The following is a 19335-nucleotide window of genomic DNA, read 5'->3' on the forward strand; positions in this document are numbered from 1 at the left end:
AATAATTGTATTAAACACCCCCAGCCTTGTCAGCAAACCTGTAAACCTATAAAAGTTAACATTTCGAATGTAAACAGTGATTTTTCGATTTTGTTAGCGCTTGCCGCAATTAAACACAATTAAAACGGAACTAACTTTATTTCCATTCTATTTTTTAAACAACCCCCAAAACATAACGCTCTCTTCCAGTTATAGCCAATTTTTTTTTAATTAAATAAAACAGGTCAAAATAAACAGATAAGCGCATTTTCTTTTACATTTTTCTTACAACCATTGTGATTTAACCAACTGCAGGATATCGTTACTTTTGTGGGGTTGTTTTGAAAATGGCACGGAGATTATAATTTCGTTCCAATTTAATCTTTCTGGTCGAGCCTATTTCGAAAGCCTGTCTTATCATAGATTTGAACTACAAATAATTTATTACATTTTGATTATTACTATCTTAAGACTTAAAGCTTATATTTATTTCATTTTTCTATTTATATATTGAATTAGTTATTTCCAGTCTTATTTAAACTTAGCGCTTTCTTTAAACCGGATGAACCTTTTATAAAAATATGAGTTTAACGTAAAGAACACGAACAAGGTTTTATTCAACTGAATTTCTTCCAGTTTACTAACAAAATATATAAATTTAAAAGAGATATAATTAATAAAATAAAAAGGTTATGTAATTTAAAAGAAATACACGTACTCACAAAAGCAGAACTTTTTTTACACATTTTTTTCTTTAAAACCATAACAATGAGACTAACAATTACCTAGATCTTAGTAATTATTTGTTTTAATAGAACTGTTTTAATTGTACTGTTTACTTAGTTAACCTAAGTTGGTATTACATTTATTTTACATTTACTTTTTTTTTTTTTAATTATTACTTTTAGACTGTGACGTTTACACCCGGAAGTAATGAGTCACACGTAGGTCGCTTTTATTCATTCCTTTTGGTCAAGATCAAAGTGTAGTATCTGTTCTTCAGATGCTGCACTTCATTTTCTTGTTCTCTTTCGGTGGAGGAGAAATCCTTCACGACTGAGACAATTTTTATTTTTGTACCTTTTCTCCACGTTAAAAAACGACCCTGGTGTCTAACTCTGTCCCGTGGGGAGGCATAGTAAATAGGTACAATATAATTCTACTCTTCTCCCTTCATAATGACCCCGCTAATTAATTCCCTAATAGTAGCCCCCTGCTTCAAAGTGGCACTGTGCCTTGTTTGGGGTGAAAATTGAATAAAAAAAAAAAATAATAATAAAAAAAAAAAAAATTGTTTATAATTGTACTATTCAGAAATATTATTTATAGTTCGTCCATTTCAGTTAGTATACATTTCCTTTACGCTTAATTAATTTACAATCATTAATATCGTTAAACAATTCCGTTTAAAACCGAAATTATGCCACCCAAACGAAGTAGAAACGAAAGTGAGGAAGAAATGATGGAAAGATTGGAAGCTAATAGACTAAGAGTTGCTGCAATTCGCTCCAATGAAAACAATTCAGATAGAGAAAGACGTCTAGAACTTAACAGGATACGTCAAAGAGAAAGGAGAGCAAGACTGTCAGATTTGGAAAGAGAAACCCAACGTGAAGCTGACAAAACTAGACATGCTGTAAGGCGGTTAAATTCATCACAAGATGAAATTCAAGAAAGGCAAAGATATGCACTGGAAAGAGAAGCAATATTACGATCGAATGAATTATATGAGGTAAGTAGACGTACACAAGGTCAGTTGAGAGTGGCTCAACGACATCAGAATGAATCGGAAACCCAACGAAGCTTTCGCCTATACCAAGGGCAACAACGAGAGGCTGCATGGAGAGAGAGTATGACTTTGCCCCAGCAATTGACAGAAAACGAGGCAGCTAGACAACGAATGACTGCTTTGAGACACCATGAAATAGAACACTGCAATAGAAAAGGATTGCTCTACAACAAAAATGACTCTCTCACTACAGCTGATATAGGAAAAATGGACAAAGTATGTCAACATTGCTCAGCTGTAAAATTTAAAGGAGAAACTCCTGGTTGTTGTTGTTCTTCTGGCAAAGTTGTGCTTGATAGCTTTCCACCACTGCCTCAGTTGCTTCAAGATTTGCTCTCCGGCAATGGTCCCATCTCTAAAGATTTTCTGCAAAATCTACGCTGTTATAACAATTGTTTTGCAATGACATCATTTGGTCACAAAATTGCGGCAGTACATGGGTGGAATCCTTCTTTTAGAATTCGAGGCCAGGTTTGCCACCAGATTGGGAGTCTTTTACCACCTGAAGATGAAACAGCAAAGTTTATTCAAGTCTACTTCTTGGATAGTCTGGAAAAGGAACTACATAATCGGGGACGTGACAGTAGACTCAATAGAGACATTCTCCAAAGTCTGACTGAATTTTTACATGAGAACAACAGCTTTATTTGTCAGCTGAAAACAACAAAGGAGAGGATTGATGAAGAACACTTGGTAGAACATAAAGTTGTCATAAGGGAAGACCGAAGGCCGCAAGAAGAGCATCCACGGCGATTCAATGCTCCAACAACAACGTATGAGATTGGAATATTAATGGAGAATGAACCAACAGCTAACCGGGATATTGTCTTGCGTGCATGAAGGCATCCAATGGGCGAAAAGTTACCCAACAGCAATTTTATTCGTACCATTTAATGACTCGGCCTGGAAACTATTTTCTCTGGTACCGAAGGCTATTTCAACAATGGCTGGTGGATGTGTACTGCAAGATTGAAACAGAACGTTTAAAGTTCCTGAGGCGTGAGCAACAGACCCTGAGAGCTGACAATTATAGCAACTTGAGAGATTCAATTCTTAGGGAGGATGGGAATCCAGAACAGTTTGTTCAACGAGTTGTACTTCCGGCAACTTATACAGGAGGCCCTCGATACATGTTTGAGCGTCAAAGTGATGCCATGGCATATGTTCGGCGAATGGGCCGAGCCGACCTCTTCATCACGTTCACAACAAATCCAAAGTGGACAGAAATTACAGAAAATTGTCTTCAAGGGCAAGACCCTCAGGATCGTCCAGATATTGTTGCCAGGGTTTTCAGGCAGAAGCTAAAAAAGTTACTTGAATCTTTTAAAAAGGGAGGATTTGGCAGGCTGAGGGCTTTCCTGTACAGTATTGAATATCAAAAAAGAGGACTGCCGCATGCACACATCCTCACCTGGCAGGCCCCAGAGGACAAACTTCTACCAGAAAAAATGGATCTCTGCATATCTGCAGAGATCCCTGACAAAGAGGAAGATCCTGATCTTCATGCTAAAGTGATGGCGCATATGGTGCATGGACCTTGTGGACCATTTAATCCAAATTGTCCATGTATGATTGACAACAAATGTTCCAAAAAATACCCAAAAGAATTTCTTCAGTGTACCGAGCAAGGCCAAGACTCTTACCCCAAGTACAGGCGAAGAAAACCAGAAGATGGAGGCCAGACTGGTACAATAAGGATGAAGAGAAATGGTCGGTATGTTAATCAAGAAATAACAAACCAGTGGAGTGTTCCGTACAACAAGGTCCTCCTTCAGCAGTTCAACGCTCACATTAACGTAGAAATTTGCAGCTCGATCCAAAGCATCAAATATGTCCTCAAATACGTGAATAAAGGATGTGATCAAGCAGTGTTTGAACTACAAAGAACTGATGGAGCAGCTAACCAACAAGGCCAAGTACAAAGTCACATTGTGGATGAGATCCAGCAGTTCCAGAATGCAAGGTATGTCGGCAGTTCAGAGGCGGCCTGGAGGATATTGGAACATCCCATCCATGAATATTTCCCCCAAATTGTACAACTTTCTGTTCATCTTGAAAATGGGCAGCGTGTCATGTTCTCAGCTGATACTGCTCTGGAACGAGCCCAAGGTCCACCGCCTGCCACAACTTTGACAGCATTTTTTCAACTCTGCCATGAGGATGACTTTGCAAGGGGTCTCAAATACGTAGAAGTCCCTGAGTTTTACACTTGGAACAAATCGACAAAGAAATGGATGAGAAGAATGCGTGGGGTACAAGTTGAAGGTACTGAAAATGATGATGTATGGAAGGCACCATGCATTGGGAGAATCTACACGATTAGTCCAAAAGCAGGGGAGTGTTATTTCTTACGCCTGTTGCTCAATGAGGTTGCTGGTCCAACTTCATTTCAAAATTTGCGAGCATACAATGGTCAGGTGTTTGAAACATACAGAGCAGCGTGCCTTGCTCGAGGCCTTCTAGAAAATGACCATCACTTGCATCAAGCAGTAGGAGAGGCAAGTGCCACTCAATCACCTTCAAATTTGCGAAGCCTATTTGTGATAATTTTAACAGCCTGTGAGCCAAGAAATCCTCTTGAGATCTGGATGGCTTTTCGTGATGTAATATCTGAAGACATTCTTCACAGATACAGGCAAGAAGTTAACAATCCAGAAGCAGATTTTAATGAGGACATCTACAATAAAACTCTTTGTCTAATTGAAGAAAAAGTTCTCCTTATGTGCGGTCAACCATTGGCAAGCTATGGATTACCTGCACCAACGCAAGGGAGAGATGAAAGACTCGCGAGAGAGTATCAACGTGAAGTTACTTATAATCTTGAAGAACTTTCCCTACAAGCAGAAAATATGCAAGAAAAACTGACCGATTCTCAAAGAGAAGTTTACAATTCATTCATGGCAATGTTGGAAGCACAAGGTGAAATGAACAAAAACATGATGTTTCTTGATGCTCCAGGTGGTACGGTCAAGACTTTTGTAATCAATTTGATCCTTGCAAAGATTAGATCCATGAGAAAGATTGTGCTTGCAACAGCATCCAGTGGCATTGCTGCTACTCTACTACAAGGTGGCCGCACTCTTCACAGCACTTTTAAAGTACCCTTGGATATTCATCGAATGGATCAGCCAGTTTGCAAAATTACTGGTAACTCAGCCTTGGCAAATGTAATTAGAGACACCTCTGCAATCATTGTAGACGAAGCCCCAATGACGCACAAGAGTGCTTATGAAGCAATTGACCGAACACTGCAAGACATCACAGGAAACAAGAATCCCATGGGTGGCATTCCAACCTTATTTTGCGGTGATTTCCGTCAAATCCTCCCAGTGGTTAAAAATGGCACAAGGGCTAACATTGTCAATGCAAGTTTGAAACAATCCTATCTCTGGAGGCACGTTATAGTGAAGAGACTGACTACTAATATGAGAGCCTATATCTCTGATAACACAGCTGCAGCAGACTTCTCAAAATTGCTTCTCCAAATCGGTAATGGTCAGTTTCCTATCACTTCTTCACCTGACACAATTAAGATTCCAACTGCGCTTGGTAAATGTGTCGGTAATCAGAAGCAACTGAAAGACAAAGTGTACCCAGACCTGCAAAACAATGGAAAATCACCGGATTGGCTTGCTGAGAGGGCTATTATTTCGCCATTAAACAGCAATGTGAATCATTTGAACAATTCAATAATGGATGAATTTCCAGGAGACATAAAGCAATACAAGTCAGTTGATTCGGCTACTAATGAATATGAAGCTGTTCACTACCCTGTGGAGTTTTTAAACTCTTTGGAGATATCTGGAATGCCTCCACACATTTTAAATCTCAAAATTGGATCGCCAATCATGATTCTTCGATCCTTGGAACCGCCAAAAACAACAAACGGAACCAGATGTGTTATCACCAGATTGCACACCAATGTACTTGAGGCCACCATTTCCTGTGGTCCCTACAAAGGCGAAACCGTTCTACTGCCAAGGATCCCCTTAGTTCCATCGGACTCAGAACTTCCATTTAAATTCCGGAGACTCCAATTTCCTGTGAAGGTGTGTTTTGCAATGAGCATAAACAAAAGTCAAGGTCAGACATTTAACACCATTGGCGTAGACTTGACATCAGACTGCTTCAGTCACGGTATGTTCTACGTCTCCATCAGCCGGACAGGAAGTTCAGAAAAACTCTACATTCTGGCTCCAAATCAAAGCAGCAGAAATATAGTTTACCCTGAGGCTCTTCAGTGAAAAGTTTGAGAAATGGATATGAGGAAAAACTGACATGATCTGATTGTGGTAAGTTTTTAATATTGAATGTGCAAGATAAAATTTAAGCAAGAGTTGAAAATTACTTCAATGAAAAATTTACTATGTAACATCAAGTAACCTTCCTTTTTGATGAAAATGTTTTGTGAAGTTCCTGATTGAATTTCAGTCACTACAAGACGTAGTTAAAATGTTAATCACCTTATGCAATCGTTGCTCTTACAACATCAACTTACTGGAAAGGTGCCCACAGATTTTGGTACCCGAGTGCGCAACAAAGCTCCGTGCGAAGCACGGGTATCTTTGCTAGTAATAATAATAATAGAAGAAGAAGAAGAAGAAGAAGAAGAAGAAGAAGAAGAGCTAAATTTCTCTTGATTATTATCCAATATATAATAATGATTTCAAAAGTTATTAAACAATATATGACATGAGTACCATACGTAAAAATCGAAACCGGAACGTTTAGCACTCCAGCGCCGTTACCACCTGAACTACCGATAGATAGATAGATAGAGAAGGTTAAAAATTAAGTGATGTTGAGCTATGAATCAAATAAATTTCGCACATGTGCAAAAGTAACAGCAGGATTAATGTTTTATTCGACTTACCCTACGAAGATCAACTGTTTTGTTTTCGATTTTGACCTAGTATCAATTTTTGCCGGTTAAAAAACAAATCAAAAGTGTGATACCGGTCCAAATACCCTATATATCGAATTTCAATGAGACTAATTATTCAGATAAAAATTTGGTAGAAACTTTTTGCACACACACCGACAAGGTCACTAAGTAATCAATAAGTAATTAATTGACGCTCGTTTTTCAAAGGAATATGCAAATTAGTTTACCTTTATGTAGCCACTCGCAGATCAATAACTGAGTATATTAAGAAGTTTGTTTTAATAATTTTCTAATAGAAAAAAAGAAAAGGCTTTTAATATCACTGTCAGAGCGGGGAAAAAAGATCAACTTCATAAGTATAGAAGATTAAAATGTTATGATGTTTTTGGAGTTTATCTGTTCGTACGCATGTAGAAACACGTAATTGATGGACAAAAAGAGAATAGACCAAATAATAATAATAATAATAATAACAATAACAACAACAACAACAACAACTGGCCAGAGAACTCAAAGAGATCTGAAGAATGAAGAAAGTAAAGATAACCGAACTTATAGTAGGAGTGCTAGGAACGATACCGGAAAACTTTGAAACAAGAATGGGAGAGATTGGACTCAGAGGAGTGGCAGAGAAGATACAACGAATTTCAATAATGAAAACTGCAGAAATATTAAGGAAACCCTTGAATGTGGAGACTAACACCACACATAAACTACACACAAACTGGACACAGAAACGGCTACAGATACAAACACAAAGGAGCATCACATGGAATCATGAAATCTGAAATTGTATAATTGAAAAATACAGACCCTTTTCTTTTTTTTCTTTCTGAGTGTCACTAGAAACGGACACCACACCCAATAATGAGGGTCAAGGAGAATGGTAAGACCGAGGAGAGAAAGCACTAGCCACACCTCCGCTGAATGTGTACAAAGAGGACTGGAGCTTTGGGGAGGCTTGTTGGCACCCAAATTTCACTGAAGACCAATGGTCGCTGTCAACGAAAAATCAATTGTAAACGCTGTTGCGATAACATAAATCCCTTTGCAAAGGTTATCAAAAGAGGTGGAGAGTACTGGAAATCAGGGGAGACTTGTTGTCACTCGGACTCTAGGGGACACTACAAGTTCTCCTTAAAGAGCAATCTTTGGCTTGTGTAACTAAATGATAATAATAACAAAAAGAATTTAAGAATAGACACAATCAGGCGGGGAATTATGTAAAGAACTGCATATTGAACACCCATACAAATGATAAAAACACAAACCGGTAGCAATTCTTAAAAACGTAAATCATACAATACTGTGAGACATGGAGGTACACACAGATAAACCCTCAAGCGATTAACAATAAACTAAGTCCTTCTCCAAAGGTGAGAAGGCAACGCCTAGGAGTGTGGACCTTCTAAGTACAGCACGTAACAACGACCATACCCTAGCCAATGGGGAACAAGCCATCTAAATAATAACCTAGCCTCTGGTGACTTTAAGGGTTCGTACTAGCTAGAAAGCTGTATAAGCTACATAACGATGCAAATTGACATACCCAGGTATTGTACCAACAGTATGCATTCGTTTCCAGTTGTTAGGGGAGACGACACAATTAAATAAATGATGGAGAGAAGAGTAAAGTGTTCGAAATCCAGGGTTTAGCAAGAAAAGTCTAAACTTGTTGGCTCGTGTCGTAGTTGTTGTTGTTGTTGTTGTTGTTTTCTTTTACGATGTCCTGTTTATTACATTTTTATTTTGAGCCGTGTTTTATTCCACGCATCGTTGATCTCTGTTATTTTTTTTTTTACCATGACAACAACAACAACAACTAAAACCAGTGACCAAAAAGCGGAAGGAAGTGACCGAAATCACGTATGCTATAATCAAGCAAATCATTAAAGGAACCTAACAGGTTCGATGAAGGACAGAGAAGGTTGAATTGAATTCTAATTTTTCATGCCGCGTACAGACTAAACCTGTGATACCACACAATGCAAGATAACAGCATTAACAGATACACACTTAGGTCACTTAGGTGGAAGTATGAACTTGCATACTTATCAATACAAAAGAAGCCAAAAATAAATGCTCGCATACATAATTAATGTTAATAACTATCAAGCGATTTGCAAGTATGATAGCGGTCAATGTATGGCGTTTTCACACTTGTTACGTGAAGTAGTGTACAAGAATTGCAGAAAAATATGATTTCCCAGTGTTCGCACAAGCATTCATACAGAATGATATCGGAATTAATTAAAAAAAAAAAAAGAAAAAAAAACAAGAAAAAAGAAACGTCACAAATTAGAACGTTTATAAAAAAGAGAACGAAAAACGTATAAATTGATCTAAAACTTGTTAATTGCTTTTTCAAGTTCAAAATACTCGAAATAGGTTGACCCAGGAGTTCTTTTACTCGCTAAGTGTTGTGTAGCAGAATCTATCTATCTATCTATCTATCTATCTATCTATCTATCTATAAAAGTGAACGTGTCTGTGTGTGTGTGTCTGTCTGTCTGTGTACATTTCCCTACGCAATAACTCTGTCAATTTTTAGTCTACAGATTCGAAATTTGATATACAAGGTACTCAGATGTGGGAAAATCGATGTGATCAATTTTCGGCCAGAAATTTGGCTGTTAAGGGGTTAAAGTTTAACGATTGACCTTTGAGAACTCTACCAAACTCCTACAATTTTCGGTCTAAACACTTGAAATTTTAGATATAGTTTCCTTGGACATGGATCTAACTTAATAACTTGATTTGAGCCCAAAACAATAAATGTTAAGGGGTCATAATAGAGGTCAAAGTTTAAAAAATTGACCGTTTTTTTTTTTTTTGCTCAGCATACACCTCCAAACACCCGGGCAACGCTGGGCACTCATGCTAGTATATCTATAAAAGTAAACGTGCCTGTGTATCTGTGTGTGCGTGTGTGTCTGTGTGTGTGTGTACATTTTCCTATGCAATAACTCTGTCAATTTTAAGTCTACAGACTCGAAATTTGATATACAGGGTACTGAGATTTGGGAAAATCTTTGTGATCGGTTTTCGGCCAGAAATTTGGCTGTTAAGGGGTCAAAGTTCAACAATTTGACCTTTGAGAACTCTACCAAACTCATCCAACAATTTGGGGTCTAAACACTTGAAATTTTAGATATAGTTTCCTTGGACATGGATCTAACTTAATAACTTGATTTGAGCCCAAAACAATAAATGTTAAGGGGTCATAATAGGGGTCAAAGTTTAAAAATATTTGACTTCTGTGGTCTCTTCCAAATTACTCAGACAATATTTGGTCTAAACGTTTAAATTTTACATAAAGGGTATTCAGAGATAGGGCAAGCTTTTTAATCAGTTGGGTCGAAAATTTGAGCTACCAATATATAAATGTATGTATGTATGTTTGCATGTCTGCCTAAAACTTTTGACAGAGGCGACGGATTTTCACAAGATCAGTATCGTTTTGAAGCTCGACCATTCAGACCACAAATACCAAAAAATTGGCTAAAAATATTAATTTCTTCACTCTCAACTGGGCACTTTTCTACAGGGTGCGTCGCTTTTTTCGCCGATATTTTCGAAAGTCATCCCCTCTTTATGATTGTCTAGCCTTAATTTAAACCTACATCACTTCCGGTTTGCCGGTGGTTGTAACAGCAAAGACGTCACATTTTTTCCGTTCTCTTCCTCCTTAGCGGTACGGGTTCGAGCCTGCCTTCATTTTTTTTTTTTAATTTTTACTCAACATACACCTCCAAACACCTGGGCAACGCCGGGTACCCATGCTAGTGTATATATAACTGACAGCCAAATTTCTGGCCGAAACCCGATCACAAAGATTTTCCAAAATCTCAGTACCCTGTATATCAAATTTCGAATCTGTAGACTTAAAATTGACAGAGTTATTGCGTAGGAAAATGTATACACACACACATACACACGTTCACTTATATATATATATATATATATATATATATATATATATATATATATATATATACTAGCATGGGTGCCCGGCGTTGCCCGGGTGTTTGAAGGTGTATGCTGAGCAAAAAAAAACAAACAAAAAACGGTCAATTTTTTTAAACTTTGACCCCTATTATGACCCCTTAACATTTATTGTTTGGGGCTCAAATCAAGTTATTAAGTTAGACTCATACTCAAGAAACCTATATCTAAAATTTCAAGTGTTTAGACCCCAAATTCTCGGAGGAGTTTGGTAGAGTTCTCAAATGTCAAATCGTTGAACTTTGACCCCTTAACAGCCAAATTTCTGGCCAAAAACCGATTCCAAAGATTTTCCCACATCTCAGTACCCTGTATATCAAATTTCGAGTGTAGACTAAAATTGACAGAGTTATTGCGTAAGGAAAATGTACACAGACACACAAACAGACAGACACACAGACACACAGACGAACACTTCCTATGTAAATTTTTTCAACACAATATCAACACTAATTTCTACAGCGTGGTATTTCCGTATCTTTTAAATATTGCAAAAGATATAATATTTATTTCCATACTTTTTTCTCAAACCATCTTTTTTTTTTTTACATAGGCGTCACCACTTCTCAGGGCCGAGAGACCACTCAAGGATAAGGGTTAAAGAGTTTACAGTAGTCAAAAGGACAATATAGTAATCATTAGTAATGGAAATTCGGTAAATTTGTTAACTTAAGTGGAACGGCTCATCAGAAACTTGTTTACTTTGGACTTGAAGACAACCGTATTGTAGTCAGCTGGAAAGCAGGAAAACAATTCCTCAAGCGTGCAGTTCTAAGAAATAAGCTTTGTTCATGGAATCTACGTTTAGGTTTAGGCACAGATAAAGAATGGGGGGAATTATTGATAGTGTTTTCAGCTAGACGAGTGTTTCTTGTGAAAGTTTGGCGAGGGGGGACCACAGATTGAAGCTCAGTCGAACACTTTCCATGAAAATAACGATAAAGCAGAGACAAACTTGCAACATCTCTTCTGTAAGATGGAGGTTGCAGCGAAGAGAAAAGGACATCTCCTACGAGGCTTCCAAACAAAGGGTAGGAACAATATTCACCCCTATAAATTATCTAATCACACGTCACCAGTACACACTAGGTAAGTTCCTTAGATAAGGGAAATATTTTAGAGCATCGGTACATCCTATGATTCTGGTATTCCTACTTTTTTTTTATTCAGACTTGATAATTACATGTTCGACGTAACCACTGTAGCAGACGAAATTGCAACGAGCACAAGCAGGAGCAAATTCTCGCGGCTGGAGATTTTGAATACACTTCCTCCCTCGTTTGTCCAATCAGAAGCCAGCTCTCAGTCACGTGATTGAATTCATAAAAGTTAAACCGGGAACACACTCTCTTTCTCATCCTACAGACTACAGTACTGTCTCTAATCTTTCGTGATGCACGTTTCCACTACTACTTTCGACACAAACATACATGAACTCTTTCCTCTTTTAACAGGCCTGTCTAATCTTTAACTTACATCTCCACATAGGAACACTTTCCCCGAATAATCCATTTCTTTATTCTTACTAACGAAGATAACTAATAGAGTTGTTTTTAAATGTTAGAATGAGATTTCATGTCCTTTTTATTCTATGTTTTGGAGTTTCTGTGTAGAGATGTTTATGATTATACAGGCCTGTTTAAAGGTAGAAGTGTTCATGTATGAACACGTTGGTTAATATTTAACTTTTCTTGCCTATCTTTCCATAGCTATATTGGTAGGAAACGCAGCAGATCCGCTCGACGTTTTGGTTTCGATTCTAGCTGATATCACCCAAGTTATTTTTTACACTTTTGAAATCGCTGCTATATATTAGTTAATATAGAGAATTAGATCATCTATATATTAATACGATAGCGTGTATGTTCTTTTGTGTATCACGCTTACATCTGGGTCATTTAATTGTTATGTTCTTCTATTTCTTGTTATTTTATCCAGAATTTTCATAAGTTTTGGTTTCAGTTTCGATTATGGCTGAAGGAACTCATGTTATATATATATATATATATATATATATATATATATATATATATATATATATATATATATATATATATATGATTTTATTTCGGTTTCGATTGAAACTAATGCATCCAAAAGTCATATGGATATATATTTTTTCATTTTTGAAATCGCAACTTTATAATATATAAAAATCGATAGAACATTAATTTTATGTATATATATATACGAAATCTGCAAGAATTAAAATATCATATTTAAACGTACTTTACGACCGGGTTTTACCGGGCGTTCGTGCTAGCTTAGATAAATACTCTTGCAGTTTTAACAAAAAAGCTACAATAATATCAGAGCGTCTTAAGTTACACTGAATATCTACAGAATATCAACATCAATATATTACATATGAATGAGTCGCCTGTGGAATTTCGAAAGGTCCCACTAGTTTATAATAAATACGAAATTTGTATGAATTAAAATATATTTAAGCATATTTTACAACCCGGCAAGACTGCTCCCCTTCGCTACATTTCAAATGTTTTGAAATGTTAATGCAACAATCATTTGTTTTTAAAAGTTTTCTTTTTCAGATTACTCTCATGATTCGAGGTCATTTAATAAAAATGTGTTTACAATTAAATTGTGTTGGTTCTAGTGTCCAAAATACTACTCGGAAAAAAGATGCATCTCATATTAAGGTTAAAGATAAGCAATCCATAAATAAAATCATGAACAGTTTTGTACTATTTTTTATTTCAAATAATTTCTTATACATAAATACGTACTTAATTAGGTTGTTTGATTTTTTTTTGTTTTATTTTCATACATACATAAGAAAATTCTCGATATCTGCTTTTAACATTATTGGATCTATGTTCATGCATCTACTCTCCCGGACAACACCGGAACATGGGCAGCTAGTATTTAGTAATATTCATATAAAATATTTGCAATCATATAAATCTTGTTAATTTGTTCATATTAAATATTCAAACCGTCATTACATTATATAAACTGTAAACAAACTTGTGACCAGTAAAACAATTTAACGTTTGTTTGATAGGTGAAAATGTCCTTCACATGGCGATTGTGAATGAAGATGCAGCCATGGTGAAGTTTTTATTGGATAAAGGAGTTGACTATCATCAACGTTGTTGTGGCAACTTCTTTTGTCCAGAAGACCAAAAAGATTCCAGAACTGACAACTGGGATCACGAACCTGTTGATGTTTGTTTGAAAACAAATTATGAAGGGTAAGTTTTGATGTTCCTTGAAAACCTTTCAATTTTTATAGATCATTACTAATCGTACAGGGTAACGATGTGAGATATTGTTAAGTATGTGTATCATGTATTGTAACGATCTCCCAATTCAGAGGTGCTTTACAAATCGGTGTAGTTCGATTGGTTGTGCTATGAATCGTTCTATGCCCACGCTGTGTTAAAACAACCCGCAGAACTGAGTCGGAAACTTAGGTAAGTGTCCAGTTTTGCCCCTCTCAACAACAATAATAACAAATATTTTTTAGAACACATGTGTTTAGCAATATTAAAAATAAAAATTTATGTTGCTATTGTTGAAGAAAAAAAGACAAGTTGAGGAATTTGACTGGTGTTTTGACTGGAGATCTTTGAAATTTATTTAATGCTTTTGTCCTTTACAGGGAATCGAATTTGGAAATAATTATTCTTAACTTTTTTTTTATTTTGACCTGTTGCTAATTTCGGTTTCTCTCTCAGTGTGTCTATCAGATGCACCCTCCAAACGTGAATTATTTCACAAATTGTGCTTTTTTTCTCTCTCATGATTGGGCAGTAAATGAGAACCTTTGTTTCGCCTAAAAATGTGAATTCTAACGCCAAATCAGAATATGCCGGCTAAGTCTTATTTCAAGACTATGCACGTCAAAGTATTGATTTTTTAAAATTTTACTTCAATCGAAGTTGTCAGAAATCAAAGGGCCCACTACCCGGGGCTAACACTTGAACTCTATATGAGATACATAGATATTCGAGTGTTCCATTAAAGGACTTTATCTCTCAAACACTGAGTTAGTAAAGAAATTGAGAACATAGATTTCCCCTCCCCAATTAACCATTTTCATATGCTGTCGTATATCTTTTTGGTCTCTTAATCTTAATTCCAGTACGAGAATTTATCTAGTCTGGTGGAGTATCCGGCTTCGTGCTATTACTTGAGGTAACATCACTTGGAGAAGGTGCACCATTCCTCGTAAAAACTAATGTGTGTTAGCCATAGTGAGGAAATCTTATTTGGGCAGCGAATACAAAATGTGATTTTGAATATTTGATTAGGGTTTACTTCTAGGGAAAAGTATCCTCATGCCAGATTATTCTAACAAACCCCTGTACAGAGAGAGACCTTAGACAATCGAGGATAGTGTCTAGAAGGCATTTAAGTTCTCTCCTTTGACAGGTAAGATATGACAAGTGCACTCTCATGACCTTTTGTAATTGGACAATATAATTTTTTTTTCTTATAATCGATTTGACCTGTAAATTATTTTTCCATAATTATGTTAAGCCCTCTCCCCAATATTTTTCTCCCGTTGTCAATGAAACCAGAGAAATACAACCTTTAAAGTTGTAAACCCAATTCAGTTTGAGTATGTTTTCTCAATTGTCATTTTAGACACGAGAAATACAACCTCTCAAAATTATGATTCGATCATGACTTCGTAAACTGTCGTTATTCATAATCAAAACCAATGCTTTTGGTTGTCATTTGAATTAATCGTTTGTAAAATAAGGTTTTGGTGATATTCACCACCACAAAAGTGTGTTGATTCTCAATTTATTTCAATTCATTATTCTATAATTAAACATAATTATCTAATTAATATTGCACTAGCAAGTTCCTCATCATGATGCAATCAGTATTTGGAATAAAACTTCTAACTCAGCCAGTGCTAGTGATTTTCGGTACGCGTTGGATATTGGTTTTGTCTCATATTAAGGTTTACTTAATAACGTTTTACACCTACGTATACGTATCTTTCTTGTTAATATATTTCCAATGCGAGAAAAAATATAGTACATCAGTGTTTCATATCTAGAAATCCTATTAATTATTTTAAAGGTCTCCATTAAATTGTCCCCATTTCTTCTCTCTCTTCATAACCATATGGATTAATTGCTATTTTTGTAATTATGATTTTTAAATTCATTTTATCATTTTAATAGCTTCTCTTTGTAACTCTTGTGATTGTTATATTATATTTCAATTCTCATGCAAAGCTAATGATGTACAAGATTGAGTACAAAAATTGTATTTTAAGTTGCCGACTGCTAAAAAATTACATTCGACGCTGGTAAACAACAAAACGTATTAAGCGACCGATGCTCTTTGTGTAACAAAAATGGAGCTTAGGCGTTTGGATAATATTTGAACATTGTTAATTCACATACCCATTTTAGTAGCAGTCAAATATATATATATATATATATATATATATATATATATATATATATATATATATATATATATATAGAGAGAGAGAGAGAGAGAGAGAGAGAGAGAGAGAGAGAAAGATGTGTGTGTGTGTGTGTGTGCGCGCGCGCCTTTTACTCGGCGCTTTATTTCACTATTTTTCCAACATTCAGCAAACATCAGCCAAATCGTTCTGTGCCAAAATCACTTCAACACATCATTCATTTATTTATTTTGACTGATACAACAAATGTTTTAGGTTTAAATTGACCTTAGCTGACCAGCGAAGAATCGTTAATAATTCAATTCGAGGGACAAGTTTTCAATCAAGTTTGGCACTCGTGTTATAAAGCATTCATAATCTGATCATGACTTTTTGTTCCAATCAAATTGAAGCGCGTTCTGAAATGGACAGTGGATGAGTCATAAATCCGCGTTATTTATTAGCGTTTAATAATTTAGGTTCATTTTGTTTACCAGTGTTGAATGGAATTTTTTGGCAGTTGTTGTCGGTAACTTAAAATACAAAGAAATACAAAACGGAAATCAATAGAATATAGTCTATTTAAGGTTGTTATATATATATATATATATATATATATATATATATATATATATATATATATATATATATATCTTGTAATCTTGTTACATTTACTTATATATGTTATTAATAGTTTATTTTTTACTTTTTTATATATTAGTGTAAATAGTAACCGTATTATCCTACACTTTAAGAAAATGTATGTATGTATATATATATATATATATATATATATATATATATACATATATATATATATATATATATATATATATATTATGTTTATTATAGAAAGATTATTGGTTACATATGTGCATACATGGTTATATATATATATACATATATATATAACCATATGTGCATACATGGTTATATATATATACATATATATATAACCATATATATATATATATATATATATATATATATATATATATATATATATATATATATATATATATTCTTAAGGTGCTATGAGAAGTTCATCTTATCTATGAACTAAAGTGAGATTTTCCGTATTTCATTTACCGGCAAAGCGTCATAAACCAAAGCTATATGTGCAAATCTGTTTCGTATGATGTTTAGACTAATTATTAGTACGTATTTGATAAAAGATTAAGTTTGTTTGGATTCACCGATTTTTATATTTTATCTGTTCAGCCGTTTTTTTTTAATTTTTTTTTTTTATTAATTACTAATTTCCATGTGGGCGTAAGGTCTGACTACCCCCCCCCACACACACAATGGTATAAATTTAATTAGGGTAATTTTTCCTACTGAACAATGCGTTAAATATAATTCTTTTATTTGACCAATTAATTTTCCACTTTTGGCAATTTTCAAGAATAATCAATATAAAGAAAAGGTACACATATAGTCAATGCATAAGCGTTACTAAAGGTAATAAAGGCAATAGAATTTACTAATTACATATTAATTACTACGTCTACTTATTATTCAGCGGTTAACAAAGTTCACTTTTAGATTAAAAATGAGGGACCCTCAAATTCTTAGAATATAACAAAACTGATCTTATATTTCTTTGTTTTAAACTAACATTTAGCAAAGAATGTACTCTGTATTTCACTTTAATTGTCACATATAAGTGATTCGATTTTCAGGGTCCTGGATATGACCTTAAACTATATCCGATGGTGAGGCCCCAGCTTGCGGGCTTTGGGGAGTGTGGAGCCACTCTTTAATTACCATTGCTCCCAGGTCCACTCTGACCCGGGGTGGTAGTACCTGTTAGGGTCCCAACTATGGGTTAAATAGAAACCGACTTAAAAAACGAATACACTCCATTAAAAAATTGTTCTTCAAAATCACTGGATTCGGCATTAAATAACCCAAAAGGGTTGATATGCCGTAAAACAAAAACAACCAATCAACCAACGAAATCGATTTTCAGTATATTCATTTTCACGTTTGTAGTTTGCATATAAAGAAACAAATTGCAGACGGATGCACTATCATTAAATAAATTACAAAACAATAAGTACACTCACACACACACACACACACACACACACACACACACACACACACACATATGTTATATAAAACACGTTTGCAATCATACATTATTCATTATCTATTCGTGATGAATTAAATTGTTCGTTTTAACTTTTTCATATGTTTGTATTTCTTTTGTAATAATTTCATATCGTGTGTTTTAAAGTAGACATCATTACAGAATCCATGTTCCTTGTTTCTGAGCCAAATTCCGGCAAAATAGATATTAATGCGTGTAATGTCGAGGAATAATAGTTCCGTCACGTTTTCGAGGGACTTGTCTGGAACGTCAAAATATGCAAAATATATATATAAGTTAATAGAGATATTTAAAAAAGTAAACATATTGTTCGATTTTAAATAATCTTATTTAAAAAACACATGAGCAGAATCGAACCTGCACACTCGATGTTTCAATCTGATACTTTATTCGCTGAGCAATTTAGTCATTGGTTTGCGCTGTATTTTAAAGTAACACTCATAAGTAAATTTCATATTTTATGTGCAAAATATTGGAAAAGGTCCGTAACATCCTTAAAAAGACACCTAGAAAGTTAGAATTACTTGAATTAGGTTTCTAAGAGAATTCTGCATGCTTATAAATGTTCATATTTAGGTACTGTTTTCTAGAAAAGGAGACAAGATAGATAGAGGAGCCTTATATACTAATTATGCCAAAATTATTCTCTTAAATTTTATTATATTAGATAAAGAAAAAGATATTCTTCGATTTCATATAATTTTATTAAAAGAAAACGTGGGCAGTATCAAAACTGCATATTCGATGTTTTCAATCTGATACTTTTCTAACTAAACAAGTCGTTTAGAAGTAGGGACACATCGATATTTAACACGTAGAAGGTACCGTAGAGATTCGGGATCACTTCTATTGTCTTCTACGAAGAATTTTATCCATATGATATAAATTTCATCAAAATGTGATATATTTCAAGTTTTGAAGGAGGTCGGCCTCCATAGCTCCCTTAGTCAAAGAAGCCACTTAGATATTCAGTACTATTTTCATTGTCGTCCCCAGAAAACATATGAGTTAAAGTTTTAATACTCTCCTATCCTCCTTAGGAAAGTTCTTATAGATTCGGGAACATTTCCCTTGTCTTTTCGGTAAAGTTTACATGAGAATACAATTTTAGATTTTATGTAGGTTCTCGAACCTTTATCTTATAGGGAACACGCAAACATCACGCA

General features: G+C 35.0%; 1 protein-coding gene across 1 annotated transcript in view; it reads left to right on the forward strand.

The window, feature by feature from the left end:
• LOC145286078 (transient receptor potential cation channel subfamily V member 6-like) overlaps window positions 1-19335 on the forward strand; it is a 103678-nt gene that overhangs the window by 23209 nt on the left and 61134 nt on the right. The window contains exon 3 of the mRNA XM_080134748.1: window positions 13684-13873. Within this exon, the coding sequence (XP_079990874.1) occupies window positions 13684-13873 (190 nt within the window). The remainder of the gene's footprint in view (window positions 1-13683; window positions 13874-19335) is intronic.

Source organism: Euprymna scolopes, chromosome 10 (assembly GCF_053919585.1).
Source record: "Euprymna scolopes isolate OS-2025 chromosome 10, ASM5391958v1, whole genome shotgun sequence".
Classification (NCBI taxonomy): Eukaryota; Metazoa; Mollusca; class Cephalopoda; order Sepiida; family Sepiolidae; genus Euprymna; species Euprymna scolopes.